Below are 19,188 nucleotides of genomic sequence, written 5' to 3' on the forward strand. Positions count from 1 at the left end.
TTATTTGAAATAATCTGTTTTAAACTCAGAAAGTTAATAAATGTTTTCGTTGTGTGTGTGGAGGGGAGGAAGTGGTGACTAGATTTATCTATTGGTGTCAAATGTTGAGCAGATATTTTCAAGATTTTCAGCTTTAATAAAACATGTTGGTTCTTAAAGGCAACTTGCATAAAAACTGAACTACTGTAACATTTTTATGCAGCTCCTGGGTTCAGCTGATTTCTGTTTGACTGTTTGAAACCATCTCCATTTCCCAACAAATCCTTTGAACAGCTGTTTTTTTTCAATGCTATGGATGCAGAATAACACCTAGACTTTAACATGGAAGCCAAACAATATCACATATACAGAAAACAAAGTTTGAAAAATGTTAATAGAGAGCAACAGCTTGGTTTTATGCTGCATTCAGGTGATGTTGGCAGGAAAACCTCAAGTTATTTCATCTCAGGAGAGTCCACACATTATTCCAAGATTGTAGTTGCATCATTTAAAAAGCCAAACGTGAACAAGTGAGACCAGCAACAAGCAAACTGTGTATAAATCCTTTCAATTCCTTACAACCTAATATATTGTATTTGTGTTAATATGGGATTATATTTAGATGTAACTGCCAGTAATTTAATGACACTTCTTTCTTTAGTTCTTTTCGTTATGTGGGAGAAATTGTCGCTGTTAGAAATTCCTGATATCTGTGACTCAGCATAGCAACTCGCAGGCTGACTCAGACTAATAAATGTGAAGATTAGTTGCTGACAACTCTGCTAATGCTTAAGAAAGCTTGACCTTGAGTAGGGCTTAATTCAAATAGTTTAAAAAAATATATATCCATCTGCCTGCACTAACCCATTTTTTTGACCTGAAATCTCATGGAAGCAGCAGTAAATTTCTTTCATTTTGTGAGGATGAGTCTCAGTCTAGAAGAAACAGGAGGAGAGGCAGTGAAGTGAAGTATTTGAAAACTCCAGCTTGCTCTTATCAGGACTTCACCTTAGATCCTTCAGGGTCAATTAACCTGCTTAGAAACTCTCTTTGACCGATCCTCAGCGGTTCCCAACTTGGAGCCCTGCAGGTTTCCATCCTGGCAGCAGGTTAATTACATTCACCTGGCGTCCCAGGTGTAAATCAGTCCCTGATTTACAGCAGCAGTGAAACCCTGAAGGGTTCAAGGATCAGAGAAGAGGAGGAGGAGGAGGAGGAGGAGGAGTCATTAAAACAAAGTGTTGCCTGCTTGCTGCCTGACTGTCACAGACTGCTGGTTGAAATCACTGTAATTTTTGTCTGCTTTGTAAAAACTAAAAATAGCCTTTTTTTGGTGTTGATTCCTGTCTGAGAGGAGGCAGAGAAGCTCAAAACTACATAGAGGATGGGTTTACAAATTTTCAAGTCTGTCTTAAACAATAGTCTGTTCATAATGACCATTAAAAGATCCCTTCTTAATGCACTTACAATGTAAGTGATGGGAGACAGAATCCACAGTCCTCCTTCTGTGCAAAAATGTATTTAAAAGTTTATCTGAAGCTAATATGAAGCTTCAGCGTCCAAATGATTCAAATCAAGTAGATATCTTTCAACGTTACAGTCTTTTTAGTGCCAAAGTTCCTCTTTTTGTTACTATACTTCCACCACAGCTTCACACTGTGAATTTCGTCCCCATCACTTACATTGAAAGCACATTTGAAGGATCTTTTAATATCCAGTATGAACAGGAGGAATGATTACAGCAAGGAAAACCTCTTTCACTGTTCATATGGATACCTGACTGTTGTTTTAAGACACATTTGAAAAATTGTGAACCTGTCCTTTAATATTTTACGAGAAAAGACACAAAAAATCATAAAATTTAACCCAAACCAGAGAGTAGAGATAATCACAATAATAGGGGATAAACATGACAATAAATTTGTTCATTTAGTTATTTTGTTATCCAATAAATTGACTCACAATGGCAATAAAACACATCATTTGTTTCTGCAGTCTCCATATTAACATTGGTAGGCATGAAGGCTTTTGCACAAATGTATACAAGCAAGTGAATACAAACACACAGAGTGTAGTAGCTTGTGGTCTGGAGAGACTGTAGGGATGTTTTCTGCCTTGGAGACATTAGTGAACTTCTCAAACAGCAGCAGAGGTCAGAGAGAGAGAGAGAGAGAGAGAGATCATCTCCATTTGGTCTCTGATTCCGTCTGTTAAATATTTAATGGTGAAGGGAAGAGAGTCAAACCCAAGCTTTGAGGATCTTTTCCCTCTGTTCCTGCCTCTTCTCTCTTCTTCTTTACCCTTCTCTTCCCTTCCTCCATCATCTTCAACCCCTCCCTCCACTCTCGCTCGTTATTGCTTCCCCCCCTGCCTCCTTCTGCTTTCCGCTGAATTTTTGATCATTTTCCTCCCTCGCTCCATGCTTGTTGACCTCTTGCCTTTCCTCTGGGTTTCATCGGAGCGCGAACGCCGCTCATTCAGTTTCCATCAAGCACACACACGCTCAAACTCGAGTTACTGCACGTCTGATGATTTTCATTCATCACAGTCGTTACTTAACCCCTTGAAGCTGAACCGTAGATCTTAATTCTCAATTTAAAAAGTTTTAGGCTGTTTGAAAAACCTGAAATTTGTTCCCACAAAATCCTGCAAATATGAAATTGTTGCATGATTGTGTTTCTCCAGTTTTGATGCTTTATACCATGTGAAAATAAATAAGATACAACCAGACCAATTTTCTGTGGATGCTGTATGATTTTGAGCGAGGATGCAGTGATGCAGGGTCTGTAATTCAGGCTGCTAAAATCACTGTGTTTTTACATTAACATCTTGCCTTGCACTACTGTTTTTTTTTACCTCTTGACCAAGGAAACATTGTGCCTAGAATTTCAACAGACCTATTCTATTAGATTTCTACCCTTTGAGATGCCTATTTATTATGTGAATTGATTTCAGTTGAAGATAAGACACCAAATGCAAATTTGGACTGTAAATAAAAGCCAAAACTTTCAATTTCCAATTAAGATTTTTACAAAAAAGTTGAGGATTTGATTGGAGATCGCAGCTGTTTCTTACTTTTCTTCTTCTTACCAAATGTTTTCTGGGATAATATCTCAGACTTAGTTTTAAATTACTCTTAATTCTAACATTATTTATGAATCTATCTCCCTGTAACTTGAAAAACACTGACACTTATCACCTCTTTACACACGTCTGCCACAGCCTGCCTATGTAGCTGACATACATAATAACATCAGACATTTCCAATAAAAAAGGGGTTAAGCTGGTAAATCAGAAAGGAAATCAAACAGAAATTTCTTGTGACAGGCTAATCAATCACTGTGCTACCTACTGGAGGGATAAAACTGCTTTGTCACTTGGCTTTTTAGCCTCTGCACTGTGTGCTTAACCTTATCATAAAGATAAACCTGTCAGATCCTGATTGTAAAGCTGATTCCAGTCTCTAAAACTCCATTACTAATCTCTTATAGGAGCAAGAACCAACCAACTTCCTCATTTTAGAATATTTTTTTTAGTTCTTGTGAGAGCATTCGGTCCCCAGAAGTGTAGAAAAGCAAGAAGACACACACGAGGAGACAAATATCCGCAGGCTGGTTTGTCTTTTGCCATCTACTCCTCCATCTTCATTTGTGTTTTTTCCCCCCGTTTCCCTCCCTCCTGTTATCTTCATTATTTTTAGATGGGATAGTTGACACAATGTGTGTGTGTGTGAGTGTGTGTTAGTGGGGTTTGTGTCTTCAGGGCTTTCTCTGTGACACCTATCAGTTTGCATCCAGTCACTTGGCAGCAGGAAAGGCCAGCGGGTTACTGATCTGCTCGATTGTCTCGCTTCATTCTCCTCTGAAGGGATTTCATGATGGAGCCTCGGTCCGGTTCATTCTCCGATGACACGCAGGGCTATAATCCCATAATTTATTTCCAAGGGATATTCTAATACAAGATATCACAGAAGAGCTCTTAGTCCCTGAAGTGATACTGTAGGAATAGTAGAGTGACATCATCAGAGGTAAAAATACCACAAAATGCAAGACACAGACACACTGTAAGTCTCTATGGGAATATTACAATGCAAATACGAATCTGTTTTTGCTGGAGGGCAAAAGAAAACAATCAGTGTGTTGCTGTTTTATGATATCAGAGATAAAAGTACCATAAATATGTAGGTAAAGTTTAAAATTTGGTGTTAGAGACACATGATTCAGTGATTTTCAGTCGCGTTAAGGCAAATAAAGCATCACTTGTCTGCTAATTAAACCACAAACATGTTTTTTTAGTTTAATGAATGACTAGACTAATGACTGATTTCAAGTTTTAAATTGCTTTCATTTCTTGTCACAGCTTTAATTAATTGAGTACTCCATAATGTGACTGTGTATTTGTTAGACTATGCTTTGTGGTAGTCTTATTCCCTGCGGTAGGGGTGTGTTTTGTTTGCTGTTTTCAGGGTTTGCAGCAGTTTTTTTTGTTTTATGGTTTTAAATTTCCTCAATCACAGTAGCTGTAGAGCTTCAGCACCATGGACAGCACTGCAGACGCTCACTGTTTGGATTTTCAAAACTACAGATAGTGCCAAAGGCAAAGACATGGACCAGAGGCTTTTATATTAAAGTTGACTCTTACATACTGTTTTTTTAAACATTTGAGAGCAGTAGCAACACCCTGAACACCTTTCTTTTAGCCTGAAATTTTATGACTATTCCTAAAGTGACCCAGAATATACAAAAATGAAAATATTTCAACCTTTTTTGTCATTTTTATGCAGCTGATACATATACAGTAGAGGGTGTTGAGGGTTCACTTTGACCCGTATTCACTCAAAAATTCAGAAATTAGCATTCAGAACTATTTCTGCATTCTTCACATTCAACAGCATTGACTGAAATCATGATTGCTGTTATGTTCTCTTGTTTTAGGCAACATAAGACCATAATATAGTGTAATTGTGAATGTTTTTAACCATAAACAAACCTGAAGAATACACTCTCAACTCTCTGAGAGCTTCATGAAGGATTAATCACCTGTTTAGTAATGATTAATAAGATATTTATGAATGAAAAATTTACTTCAGAAATAAAGCATAGAGACTAATTATGAGGGTGTAGTGTGAAGGGTTGGAATATGAATAGTATGAAAGGATTAAAGTTGGGTCAATACATTTTTCCCATCCAGATAGGACTCCTTAAGCTATCAGTTCATCTATCTGTATGTCTGCTGGGCTGTCCATGGCATAGACAGTACCACAATTTCACCACTTCATTACACATATTATACCGTATATACTAATTTTAAGTGTCCATACAAGAAATCAGGAAATTGTGCTCACACTGTCAGACTAGCTAATCATTTAATTAATCAAACTGCGACCTTTCCTGAGGTATTCATCTACAATTAGTTTTCATTTTGAGTTTGTGTGTTGTATTAGTGGAAAATAATGTACAACAGCAGCTGCTCAGAATGCATACTGACTGTTTTTTACTTATACTTTGATTTGGTTTGCACATTACAGTTAAACACCACTATCAAGCAAAAATGTGTGTCCGGTATGTCAATTTACGGCTTACTATAGCTTCATCTATAGTAGTGTTTGTTTTTTTATGTTTTTTTATAGTGAGTGAGTGATTGAGGGAGTGACACAGTCAGAGAAATCGGTTTTTCACTTCTGTGATAACCGCTGATGTCACATTTGCTCTTCAGCACCACGGACAGCGCTACAGATGCAGAGACAGATAGATAGATTGGATTTTCAGCACCATGGACAGCGCAGCTTCCTTATAGATAGATGGACAGATAGCGCTGACCAAAATAGTAAAAAGCACGTCAACACAAGACTTCCGAAACCGGAAGTTTGCCTTACTAAGAAAATAAAAGCCTCCAACATATCCTATTACACTTGAATCTTAATTTTTATGCAGTGAATCTAAAATATGCCTGTTACTATTATTAAAAACACGTTTCCAACTGGTCATCTGTATGCTGGCAACACAAAATATATATTTCACTAAAGATCCATATTATTATATTGTCTGTTTTCTGCTGTATTTGAAGCTATTTTCTCTATGGCTTCCTCTCACAGACCAAAAACATGCAGGTTATGTTAATTGGAGACTCTTAATTGCCTTTTAGGTGTGAATGTGAGTGTGAATGGTTGTCTGTCTCTATATTATATGTTAGCTCTGTGATTGACTGGTGACCTGTTCAGTGTGTACCCTGCGCCTCGATCAATGTCAGCTGAGATTGGCTCCAGCTCGACCCTCTAGAGGATAAGAGGTAAAGAAAATGGATGGATGCTATTTTTGAAGCTGCAATGAGAACAACTTAAATCAAAAGATAACACAGTACAGCTCCAGGATTATCCTTATGCTAGCAGAAAGAGAGTAAACATTCATCCTTTACTTTGAAAGCCTTACCCAGAAGTCCTCGCTGTCACGGTTGCAGCCAGCTTTGCCGCTGCTGCTAAATTGACTCGCCGACACAGGTTTGGATGTTATTACCGGGAGCGTCGCTGGAAGAAAGACTCAGGCTCCAGCACAATGACAGCTTCCAAAGATCCGACTAAGAAGAAACCGAAAGAGGCGCAGCAGGATGAGGTAAACATACAGTTTCAATTACAATGTTCATTCAGCTGTTCGGAGAGAAATCTGTTGTGTGTGTGTGGACCTATGATCCAGTTCATGTGGGTGGACTGGATGGGAAAACTATGGTCAAACATGCGCGTGTTTGCTCATGGCGTGGTATATTGGAAGATTATTACAAGCAGATTATCGATATACAAAAACACAACAAAGTACAGTGAGGTCAAGGCTACAACTCATGTGACAGTAATATTGCGCCAGATTTTATTTCAGATTTGTGCGACTTCATGTTACATGTGTGCAACATTGCTTGTGATGTGATTTAAAGGTTATGATTGTAGATTTATTGTTGCTTTATGAACGCAATTAACGTGCAAACTGTATATGAGAATTATGGAAATTACTCAATCTTTCTCACACAGACTACAGTCCATAGAAGTGACTATAATTGCACATCTAATGGTGAATTTCTCATTTCAAAGGGTAAATTTTTGTTATGAACTGAGTGAGTTTTATTATCTGAACTGTTTATGCAAACAGCTTTTAGTCGGAGTGTCAGCAGGTGTCACTTTATGGATCTGAAGTTGTGATTTTAGTCTTCAAGAGGTCAGATTTTCATTCATTTTTTTTCTTTTTGAAGATGTTGGTGTGTGTGTGTGTGTGTGTGTGTGTGTGTGTGAGCAGGTGTGAGGAGTGAAGGTGTATAATCTTGTGTTGCATAATAGACTCTCAGATAAAGTCATTATCACAGAGGAGGAATTATTGCTTTCCCCTCTTCGGCTTTTGCTTGTTGACATAGTGTGAAGATAATAACTCAGAGTGTAAGAAATAAAAGACAACAAATGGTTTGCACATCACTACGCTGCACAACCTACAAGTATAGCAGTAGCATTAACAGCGTAATATGATGTAATGCTGAGAAGAAACTGGATAAAGGTCAAAAAGAGGAGTCAGATTCGGGTAAAGCTCGGCGCAGCTTTACGTTGTTCCGCTGGTTTGTCCTCCAGCTGTACAGTAACATGCTCTCACACATATCTGCTGCTTGCACAGTCATGTCAGCTTCCCCCCCTCCAGTTAAAATACTGAATTTTGTTGTGGTCTGACAGTTAAGCTTCACTGTACGCACTCAGGAAGTGTCATAAAGATTAAGATCTCTTACATATAAGATCACAACAAAGACAATACAGTCATGACACATGCATACGCCTTAATTTAAACACTCAAACATGTTATTAGGAACATTAGCAAGTAAAGAAAAGCTTTAAAGTCAACCAGAGAATCAGTGTCTCTCACTTAAAATGCCATCATACAGTACCAGAAACCAGTCTACACCAGTTCAGGGAGCATGTCAAACACCTAATCTAGTAAATAATTTGGTTTCTGGTTATGAGATTTAACACAGTCTCTGTAATCTACCACTCTGTGTTGTCTGGTTAGGGCTAAATAGCATTTAATTTAAGTTTATAGCCACACCAGCAACATTTGCACCAGACTGAAATATCTCAACAGCTATGAGAAGGATTGAAGTGGAATTTGGTGCAGATATCCTGAAATCCTACTGAAGTCGATGCTGCTCTGATGTTTCCTCGTGCCACCATGAGGCTGACATGTTTGGCTTTTAGTGAAATATCCTAACAACTATGTGATGCATTGCTTTGACATTTGGTATCCAGATATCCATGGTACCAAGAGGATGAATTTTAATGACTCTGGTGTGATGAAAACACGTCAGCATGTCTTATAGTAGTAGATGTCCAGCGGTTAATGTACTTTTCTGTCTTTGGCTGTGTTAGTTGGGTTGTGAAGGCAGTGATGGATTGAATATGTTAGAGCTATTAGAGTTTTATTGCTCTTTTTTTTGGATCCTTAATAAAAGTAGATATTGGCTGAATCATTCTGCAGCTGCTGCTTGTTTTGTTCTTTCAAATCTCAGTGTGCAGGGTTTCAGTTGCAGTTCCTCATAGTCCTGGTTTGTCAGGAGGCTTCACACTTCACTACTGTTTAGTAAAATTGATTCAGGGAAGGAGCTGAATGTTTTTTTAGGAGGTTTGGGGTGAAAACTCCTGCTTTCTTTGTCTTAAAGATAATTACAGCTAGGTTAAAATTGATTGATTGATTTTCTTTTAGGACTAAATATGTACCGTACAGCTATGTGTTCATTCATTCTCAGTACAACCCAGTAAAAACTTGTTTGGATTCCCTCGATATTTTCCTCAGAAAATCACGATCTTGGCCTCAAGATTTAGTCTGTTGCTTTCTATCTGTCTCTCTCACACACACAAACACACACAAACACACACAAACACACACACACATCCTTAAATTCCTCACTTGCTTTACTTTCCACTGAAGTGCGTCTGATCAACAGACTGTTGCAATGAACTGTGTCTGCTTAAGCTCTCTCTCTCTCTCTCTCTCTCACACACACACACACACACACACACACACACACACACACACACACACAGAACATGCAGAGAATTAGCTCAGAGATGTTGAACTAATACTCAGAGAGCAGTCGATGGCCCAGTGGTGTGCAAAGAATGCTCTACCCACTGCTGAATGTGTGTGTGTGTGTGTGTGTGTGTGTGTGTGTGTGTGTGTGTGTGTGTGTGTGTGTGTGTGTGTGTGTGTGTGTGTGTGAGAATCAGTTTCTACTGCTTCATTAATTAAACAGTTTCCACCTCACTGACAGTACATGTGATACAGATTCTTCTAGACACATTTGTGCCTCTGATCTTCTTGTGAGACAGATTTATTCAAAATGTTTTCATGATTATAAACCTTCAATTATAGTAAAATCGGTGCTGCATTCAAGGAGATTTACTGTAAATTAACATGTGAAAGTTATTATATTGTCATCCAAACTACAAACTAGGTACTATGAATCATTTTGTAAGATATATTGTAATGAAGCTCTTGATTCATGACTGATCAGATGAGATATTCGCATGAAGCTCGTTGATCGGTTTGATTTTTAATGACATTTTTCTAAATTTGAGCTGAAACAGTCGATTAATTTATTGGTCAATTGCCAGGAAATGAAATGCTTTTCTGTATTTTGGATTGTCGGTAGGACAAAACTATTTAGTGACATCACCTTGAGCCTTTAGGAACTATGATAGGCATTATTCACTATTTTCTTACAAGTTATTGATCAAAAGAATCAATGAATCAAAAAAAACCCCTGCAGATTAAATGATAATAATGAAAAGAATCTTTTGTTGCAGTTCTGCACTAAATAATTATGGTCATGATAAACTTTTGCTATCTTTGAAACAAGTCTTAACAATCCTCTCTGTTGTCAATAATAACATTATAGTCAAACAAAGAGTTATTCATCGCGGTTTGCAGACTGACCATACGTACATATGTTCCATAGTTGTGCACAGACAGTTGTCCTGTACAAAAACAGATATTATTACAAACATTTCAGGCGCTCATACTTTAAATTTTACCTCCAAATAAAGTGGTTAAATTCATCTGGAGAAGCTGTTGGTTTGTTTACAACCTGTCTGATCGTCTAATTCTACTCGTTTCTTCCTCCTTTGAACTTGTTTAGTTGTAAAAATGAAGCCTTGTTGTCAGATCTCAGCAATTATTCAGGCGATTAGAATCACAACCAATAGAACTTCTGACCAAAGCTAAAAAAATAAAACTCTGTTAAAGAGTTTTCCTTCCAAATGCTCAGGAGTAGAGGTGTGCCATATCGTATCGCTCATGATAACATCGGTATAATTTTTAATATGATAATTTTAAAAGAAATCATATTGTGATGATGGTGATATTCCGACTTGTTGACATGATGATGTCATACTGTTATGCACAGCAACAACAAACATGGCTTAAGGGGAAAGAGCCCAGCTAAGGGCTCGACGGTGGGGAGCGACTTCAGTCGTGCGGAAGTGTTTTTGGCTACAAAACATCAGATGTACAACAAATCACAGTAATATGTTAGAAATACAAGAGGACTGTCACAACAAAAGGAGGCAATACAGCAAACTTACTTCACCGCCTCAAGCAGAAGCAACCGGCTGAGTACGAGGAGAACCCACCAAAAATCCCACCAGGAGTATTTTGTCATATTGTCAAGAATATCGATATCACAGAAACATCCTGAAATATTGTGACCCACCTCTACTCACAAGTCATTTTCTACAAGTCCGAGTCAAGTCTCTTACGGTTGTAATGAGCGTCAGAACACTGCATAGCTATACGTAAGGAATTCATAGCATGTACCGTATTATCATCACTCCTTTATCTCCTAGCCTACAGTATCAGCATGGACTAGTTGTTTGGTATATGATCTCTTTAAACAGGCTGTCACAATGTTGTGATATGAAAAGAAGCATACAATGAAAGCCTGCATTCAGAGATTCTTTTGTTTGGGCCTTGTGTGAAGTTATTATCGCCAGAGGTTATGACAGATGGCACAGCAGCTGCAGGTGTTGTTGTTGCTGCTGCAGCTTATTGTCATCTGTGGCTACACGCACCAGATGACAATAAGGGAGAGGATGACATTCAGCTCGTCGGACGTAACCTTAATGTTAATGCGGCAAAAAAAATAAATAAAATAAAGACGTTCACGAGTTCCAAATGTCAAGTCTGAGTCGAGTCTCGAGTCACTGTGTGTGCGACTTGAGTCTAAGTTGCAAACGTCTCTGTCTGACTCTAACTTCCAGCTATTTCCTGACTGCAAAAACTCTGAACATGCAAGTTTTCTGTGTGTGTGTGGACAAAAACACTCTAACGAAACTCCGCACTGATGAATTTGATTCACAGAAAGCATCAATTTGAAGCAGGATAGTTACAAGTTTAAAAACTGGTCACACAATTAAAGCTTTTTATGTTTTATTCATCTAGAAATGAATCACAATCAGAGACCAAACAGCTGCTAGACATCAAGATTCATTCATTCAACCATTTTCCTGCAACAGGTCATGCTTTTTGAGAGCTGAAATGTGAAATAGAAGCTAAAGGTTTGAACAGAGGAAACCAGTGTCGATCAATCTGACACGTTTGATGTGTGAAAGAGGCTTCACACTGTCTTCCTTGATGTTTCTCTCTGTCTTTCTCTCAAGCTCTGAGGAGAGGTGAAGTAGATGCCATTTGACAGCTACCTATTACATTTCCTCACAGTGTCACTGCTGGAAACCTCCGAGGAAACATCCATGCCCGTTTTCTTTTCAAAATCCCTCCTTTGCATAATATTCTCCTCTTTTCTTTCTCTCTTTTTTAAAAGTCTTAGCAACAGGTAACTTTCATCATACTAGCCTGAAGTGAGAATGAAAAGATCAGTCTAGAGAAATGATGTAACCCAGTCGTGTCTCGTCAGCCGGTTCAGAGACGTCGTCACATGAAAGGTTGCAGGTTTTACTGTCCAGGAGTTTTTAAGCAAAATCTCTGAACTGCTGCAGATGTGAGCTTAAGGCTGAAAATATAAAAATTTAAAACTCAGATTACATTTTTCATGTCATAGCCGACGGATGTTTTTTTCCCTTCTTCTCCGGGAGAAAAAGCTTTACTCTGATGGCCCCTTTTTTCGGTGGATAATCACCGCTCTGTCCAGACAGGATGAGTGAAAGCTGTGCAAGAGGCTGTTTCCTTTCACTGTCCAGCTCATGTGAAGAGCTGGACTGCAAAATTCAAAAAAATCAATCTGTCTGGCAGCATGCTAAAGACGAATGCTAACGCTTGAATCCTCAGTAGAGTGAATTTCAATGTGTATACTAGGGATGTGCCCAGTATTTGTATTTGTTGAGGCAGCAAAATTATTTGTATTTGTATTTACATTCGAATAAAAGTGGAAAGAGGCTTAAAAATCCTGTTTTTGTTTTTATTATGCTTGTAATTTTAGAAAAATTAAAGTGTTCATGAAGCTTGTTCATGAAGTGTGTGTCAGTAGCTCAGCTTTATCTCTGGTGAACACCCCCAACTCCAGGAGTGATGTCCAAATTAGGAAATGTGCGTCATGTAGCAGGTGGATGTGACTCTCCTCGTTGAGACCTGCTGATAGACGTCACAGCGGAGCAGAGAGACACTGAGATAGAGATGTAACCGACCTGCACGCTGGTATTTGAAATGGTTTATTTTTCTTCCCGAAAATATTTGTATGAAACAAATATTCATAAAAAACCCACTATTTGTGCTTTGCCGAATAACGTATTTGTATTCAGGCAAACCCCTGGTGTATACTCTACATTTAGTATCTTATATCATAAAAAAGTCCTTATAATCTGTATTAGATGTCCCTTTTATCAAATTAGGAAAATGTTTTGCTTTTATTCCTTTTTTAGTCCAAATTTAACAGCAATAATGACGAGACAGTCGTGTCCACATACTGCCTTATAATTTTGGGGCTTTTTCATCATTCAGGCTCGGTGCCTTAGTTCCACCTGAGGGAAATCTTAAGTTTAGTTTATTACATTTGTTTGTCAGGGACTATGTACAAAAAAACAAAACAAAACCCAAACAAGAACATTCATCTCACACAAGGAGAAGAGATGTATTGTACCAGATTTAGCTGCTAGTTATTTTCCATCTGCAGTCCCTGAGCAGGTAGACTCAAAACACTGATCCAATTAATACAAATACAAGTTCAGTCTGTGCTAAATTCAATCATAGCTCCAACAAATCCTCACACACACACACACACACACACGCACACACACACACACACAAACAACGTTGACTTAAATGTAAATCTGTGTGTCTGCAGGAGTTTGTGGACGTCAGCCCGCCGCAGAGGAACTGGAAGGGCATCGCCATCTCTCTGCTGGTGATCGTGGTGGTCTGCTCGCTCATCACCATGTCCGTGGTCGTCCTCACACCGAGTACGTCAGAGCGCGCGTGCGCGCGCGCGCGTGTGTGTGTGTGTGTGTGTATACTAACAGAGACAGTGATAGAAAAGACAGCATGAAATATGAACCAAATATAGAATTTCACAAAATAAAAAAAAGCATCTTTAACAAAAAAAAAACTTAAATTTCATGTGAAATAAGACACTTTTTTTAGACACTTGATGCTGAAATATCTGTACACATGTTCAGAAGATAAAAGATAGATATAAAATGTTTTTGGTAGTTTTTTTTTTTTACAATGAAATATCCCTAATTTGATTTGGACAAATCCTATTGGTCGTATCCAATAAAACATTGGCAAACAGCAGATATGCAAGATATGAAAAGTCCTGTGAAATACGATTAAAAGTAGAAAACGCTTAAGTCCAGTATGTGATTGTGTTATGATCATGTTTGCATTCATTCACAAGTAAACAGATGAACATGTTGAATCACTGTCCTCTGTCTTTCTGCATCTAAACATCTCAAATCTAAACATCTTCCAGGCACCGTTTTGTCGATTTTTGTCGAGTTTTGTCTTTTTGTCACTGATGAATCTCTGTGAAAAAACTGGACTTAACTTTTGTGTGTGTTGCGTTTTCCCAGCGGAGCTCCCTGGCAGCAGCAGGTCCAGGCTGACTGTGGCGGATCTGCACAAACCGGAGTTCAGCGTGCACGACCCCGAGGCCACGTGGATTAGCGGTGAGTGCTGCGTGTCCCCGTTGAGTCTTCACATTAAAGGAAAAATCCACTTTAAACATACTCCTACACTCACGAGCCTTAGGTTTTTACTTTTTTTTTATGTTCTTACTGTTTTTTTTCCTCCAGAATCCATTTAAGCAGCCTGTAATGAGTGTGAACTTTTTGCTTTCAGCTGTAACTGTACATTTTCTTAGAAAGAGCAACACCAACCGTAAAAAAAAAAACAGAGATAGTTTTTAACTCACCAACCTGTTTTGCATTTTGAACAGTTTTTTTGCTGCTGTGGGTGTACAAATTTGTCTCTGTGCCTCTTCCATGATGGATTTTTCCCTGTATGATTGCAGAATATTTATGCAAAATGACAGCGTGACACCAGAACCCGCCATCATTTCCACTACCTGAGGTAGAAACTTATGTTTAATTAGTTTTTCATGGAATAAAAACACCATCCAACAACATCATGGAGCCAGATATTGTAGCTACGACACCATATAAGTGTCTCAAATGTTGAAATAAAAGCAAGAATAGAAATTATAGGTACAGTAAGATGGCTCCTGGCTCCTCTTTGGTAAGATAACACTCCGGTGTGTTGGACGCCTGCAGAGAAAGAGACGTGGAGGTGAAGTCGTTGCTCGGGAAGAGAATCTGGAGGTGAGGATGATGTGATACAGTGAGGAAAATGTGACGCTGATGTAATGGAGGAGAAGAGAACGGTGCGACTTTGAGGAAGAAAGTAAGAAGGTGACGTTGTGGGAAGGTTTGAGGGATTGAATGTGTGTTTCTGACATCATTTGGTATTCTTATCGTCTAAGAATGAAGCCTTTAGTTGTCTTTTGTCCGGTGTTGCGTAGTTTTGATGAAACAAGTGTTTCTTGTCACCTACAGGAATTTAAAACTGTCTCAGATTCGACAGCTGGTTTGAAAATAGACGGTTTTTAACACCTTTACACTCATTTCCCACCGAGAACAGTTGTGCTTGTCGAGGTGAATTATTTTCCTCAAGGCTGAATCCTTGAATTTTTAAAAAGGCACAAATAAAACTCAAATTGAATTTGACTGGATTCAACCCACGTTTACATAAAAAAATATGAAATTTCAGTTTTTCACACAGAATTTTTTATTTATAGAGTAGAAAGAAAGTCTCTTAAATAGCATTTATACTATCATTGGATCCTAAAACCCTCCTTGGACACACAGCAGAGTGTGTACTTTGTTAATTCCTCCCATCATTAAAAACAAACAACATCCACCATTTACAGCCATCATTTCAGACATGTAGACAGTGCTGACTGATAATAAAAAGCCAGTACTGTCCACATAAATTCATCCAACCCCAGGATGGACATGATCTTCCTACCAGGGGGGGAAATAACAGCTTGGAAGAGCTGTGGGTAAAGTGTTCAGAGCGCTGTGGGAAGTGCATTAGTGGAAAATGAGAATTTCTCCACCTGAGGTTTCATTACAGACTCCAAACATTTGTCAGTGAAGAGAGGTGTCTGGTGATAATTCCATATATATTAAAACCATTTATTCACCAGGAGTATTGTCTCCACAAGGAGCTGCTGGATGTGTGTCTGCAGAGTTACAGTGAATTCATCAAGGTCCAAGAAACCCTGAAAATATCAAATAGAAGAAGAACACAGCGGGTCTTTTTGTTATGTCTATTTAAGTATTTCAAACATACTCACTTTGTCCTGTTCCAGAAGTGAACGTCTCATTTGACTTTTGACAGAAAAATTAATCAAATATAAACAGTTGGGACACTTTTGGAGAATCCGTGATGCATTCAGGGTCGTACGCAGGTTTTCTTTTTTAGAAATACTGAAATTATTAGTTAAATTCCCTCTGCAGAACTCAACCCGCCTGAGAAACCTTTACTGATTAAATTAAAAAAAAAAGTTAAATTAAATTAATTATTAATTATTATGATTATGAATAAAAGAAAACAAAGTTAAAAAAATACATTAAATTAGATTGAATTAAATGACGAATTAAATAAAGAGAAAAAACAAATGTAATATTTATATAATATTGAATTAAAATCACATCATGTTAAACCAAATTACATTCAAATTAAACTGTCGTCTCAGCTGATTTGATTCTTATCAACTCACCCGCCAAAGAAAGTTCACTACTGTTTTATTTTCCCACAACAACACGATGACATGATGAGGCTCATCGTCCTTTAACATCTCTCAGACGAGTTTTTGGAGTTTCTTCTGACTCTACAGGATCTCGGGATGTTTTGTCGACCCAGCGTCTGATCTCTTGCTTCTTTAAAAATCTCTCTCTGTTATTTATCGCTACACTTGAGCGAATAAACACACAAGCTGATTGAAGCGACTCCTGCTGACCCGCATGGCCGAACACAGATGGCCTCACAGTGTCACGTTGAATCATGAGGATTCACAGACGGCGACGGCCTACGGTGATCCAGGGTCAGATATCATCTCACCCTGTGATAAACCATATTTAAGCAATAATAACAACAACAAAACAGAGTTTATTGGTGCCAGCGTGCAATAGTCGCAGGAAAAAAGGCTTTAGAGCACAAAAAATATTCAATAAATGGCAAAAAATTAAAACTTGCTTGTCTGTCATACAAGTTCATGTGCAATCTGATTGGCTGATGAGATAGTGCTTGGTTGCCATGTCAACCAGAGCTAGCCAGTAATTTTCACTTCGAGTTTTGGTTACTTTTACACATTTTTTCTTTTTTACTACTGTAGAAAACATTCATTCAGTCGGCTACAGTGATTAATGGTTCGGTGATTACTGGTTGGTTGCTGCAGCTGCCGACATTCAGCCGGATCCTCGTGCACCTATTACATCACCACCAGTCACCACTACACACACACACACATGCAGGATCTCAGATATCTCTGTTATACTGTATTTAACTCATCTGCTTTCTCTGCACGCGCCGCACATTTACACATACTGTACAACAAACTCTACATATGTAACACACAGTGCTGCTACATGTAAGAATAATGGATTTGGATGTTTTGAGCTTCAAAATTAATGAATAAAATCTTCTAATCAACTCTGAATTTTGCTGTAATCCAGTTGAGGGAAGTAAACATAGGTGTAAATAGGTTTCCTGCTAATTAAACATAGTGTTTGTATCATGAGATGATCAGAAATCAGTAAATTAACATTGAAATACTTGTTTTCTTCTCTGTTGCCATCCTGTTGTCTGTCTCGTCTCTGTAATTCCTGTTCTTGCACGTTTCTTTCTAATTTAGTACGGACTGTAGTTGACTACCTTGAGGGACAGCAGATGAAAATGAGCCTTTTAGACAAACTCTGGCTCATTTACAGTTTTCCCTCTGATCAATGAGCACCATCCTGGTAAACTAAATAACATTCTTCTTGCACCGCGGCTCTGTTGCAGTTCAAACGTGCACTGGAAGCATATCAGGAGCTGCCACATCTCTGATAGAGTTTAGACTTGTGAATACTAATATACATAATAATACATAATTACCACCTGATGTTGTGTTAGATCTTTTATTTCTAATAATTATAGAACGTTTTGCACTTCTCTTTGGACCTTGCAGCTTTGTTTTGTAGGTTTTTGAGTAAATAAAATGGATTATTTTGACTATAGTGAATATCAGAGGAAACATATTGTGTTATTTATCTCTGACAACCTGCTGTAGTGTCACAGTGTAGAAAGGACATTTATTTCCATTTCAGACGTTGTCCATTTCTCTTTTCCTCTTTTCTCTTCCTCTCTGTGTCTCATTACATACTTAACAAACAAGAACAACTGTTTTCCTGTAGCCAGTAACAAATTATAGGCCTTTAAATACATTCACAAGTGAATTTTCACGCTTCAGAGGCACAAGATGCTCCAGCAAAAATAAACCTGTTGTGTACAGACAGCAGACGTTTGTGCACCAGCTACAATGGCAGCAGATTATCAGCTCCATTCACAATCTTCTGTTCGCTGAGAATGTCACTATTTATTATGAGCTCAATTTAACTAATGTACTTTTAGTAATGATATGCTGTGACCATTTTTAAGTAGAAAAGCCCAACCAGGGACTGGAGGGGCAGGAAATCCTATATGCAACACATCTGTTTCATGTTATTGTGATCTGTTACAGTGTTTTTTGCATCATCCCTCACAAATAATCACACTTATAAAAGGAAAAAAGGGGTCCAAATCTTGCTTTTAGAGATCTTTGTAGGCAGACACTTTCAAATTACATGTAGGTGATACGACAATCTTTGGCTTATAAGGAGGAGGCAGGTTGGGAGACCACTGTTTGAGACCACAAACCAGAAATCTTTAATGTCACGTTGGGACATTTTTACCCCATTTTACTGTTTTAAGCCAAAACCATGATCTTTCCCTAATCCTAACCAAGTGGTTCTTGTGCCTAAACCTAACCAACGGTGTTAAATGACACATGAAAAGGTTAAAAATACGATGTTAAATGGGCGTAAAGTTGTGTTATTTGTACACATATTGTGAGACCGGGTTGTAGTAGCAGCTGTAGTTCAGGTGGTAAAGCAGGTAGCTATTAATTGTAGGGATTGCGTAAGTGTCTTTGACCAAGACGCTGAAGCCCATATTGCTCCCGTGTGTGTTTATATGTAGGAGAGATTGTGGACAAATCTTCCAAATGAACGTAAACAGTAAATTGCAGGAAATTCACAGCTCTCAAAGCATTTCTTCTTCCTCGCAGTAGGATGAGTGTTGCTCTCATCACACCCGTCCGCTTGAGTTCACTGACCTTTCTCCTCCCCCATCTTGCTCCGGGCTGCTTGGCTGACACCTCCTCATTACATTTTCCTCCCGTGTTACGTAAGATCCACTCTGCTGGAAGTGTCGCAGCACAATCTTGATCTGTGACCGAGGGCTGATTGAGTCACACAGCAGAGAGCACCGTTCCTCCGCATCGCAACTGTACGTTCTTGCTCGTATTCGAGCCCAAATGTGGAGAATCCCAAATGTATGTGTTGTTTAACTGGCTCCTTGACAGCATGACAGATTGTGTTTACATCTGAGCTCAGAGAAGAAGAAAGAAGTAGATAGCAGCTGGAAGAGCAGTGACCCAAAC

At 38.5% G+C, this 19,188-nt stretch overlaps 1 protein-coding gene across 2 annotated transcripts in view; it reads left to right on the forward strand.

Moving 5' to 3' along the window:
- The window catches only part of LOC121892044 (inactive dipeptidyl peptidase 10-like), an 86,716-nt gene that overhangs the window by 20,344 nt on the left and 47,184 nt on the right, over positions 1 to 19,188 (forward strand). The window contains exons 1-3 of one of the 2 annotated variants that reach the window (XM_042404822.1): positions 6,395 to 6,587; positions 13,291 to 13,405; positions 14,018 to 14,113. In XM_042404822.1, the coding sequence (XP_042260756.1) occupies positions 6,531 to 6,587; positions 13,291 to 13,405; positions 14,018 to 14,113 (268 nt within the window). In that variant the 5' untranslated portion in view covers positions 6,395 to 6,530. Of the gene's footprint in view, positions 1 to 6,394; positions 6,588 to 13,290; positions 13,406 to 14,017; positions 14,114 to 19,188 lie in introns of those variants that run through there. The other variant, XM_042404821.1, reaches the window with a different exon arrangement.

The sequence above is a fragment of the Thunnus maccoyii genome, chromosome 24 (genome assembly GCF_910596095.1).
Source record: "Thunnus maccoyii chromosome 24, fThuMac1.1, whole genome shotgun sequence".
In the NCBI taxonomy this organism is placed as follows: domain Eukaryota; kingdom Metazoa; phylum Chordata; class Actinopteri; order Scombriformes; family Scombridae; genus Thunnus; species Thunnus maccoyii.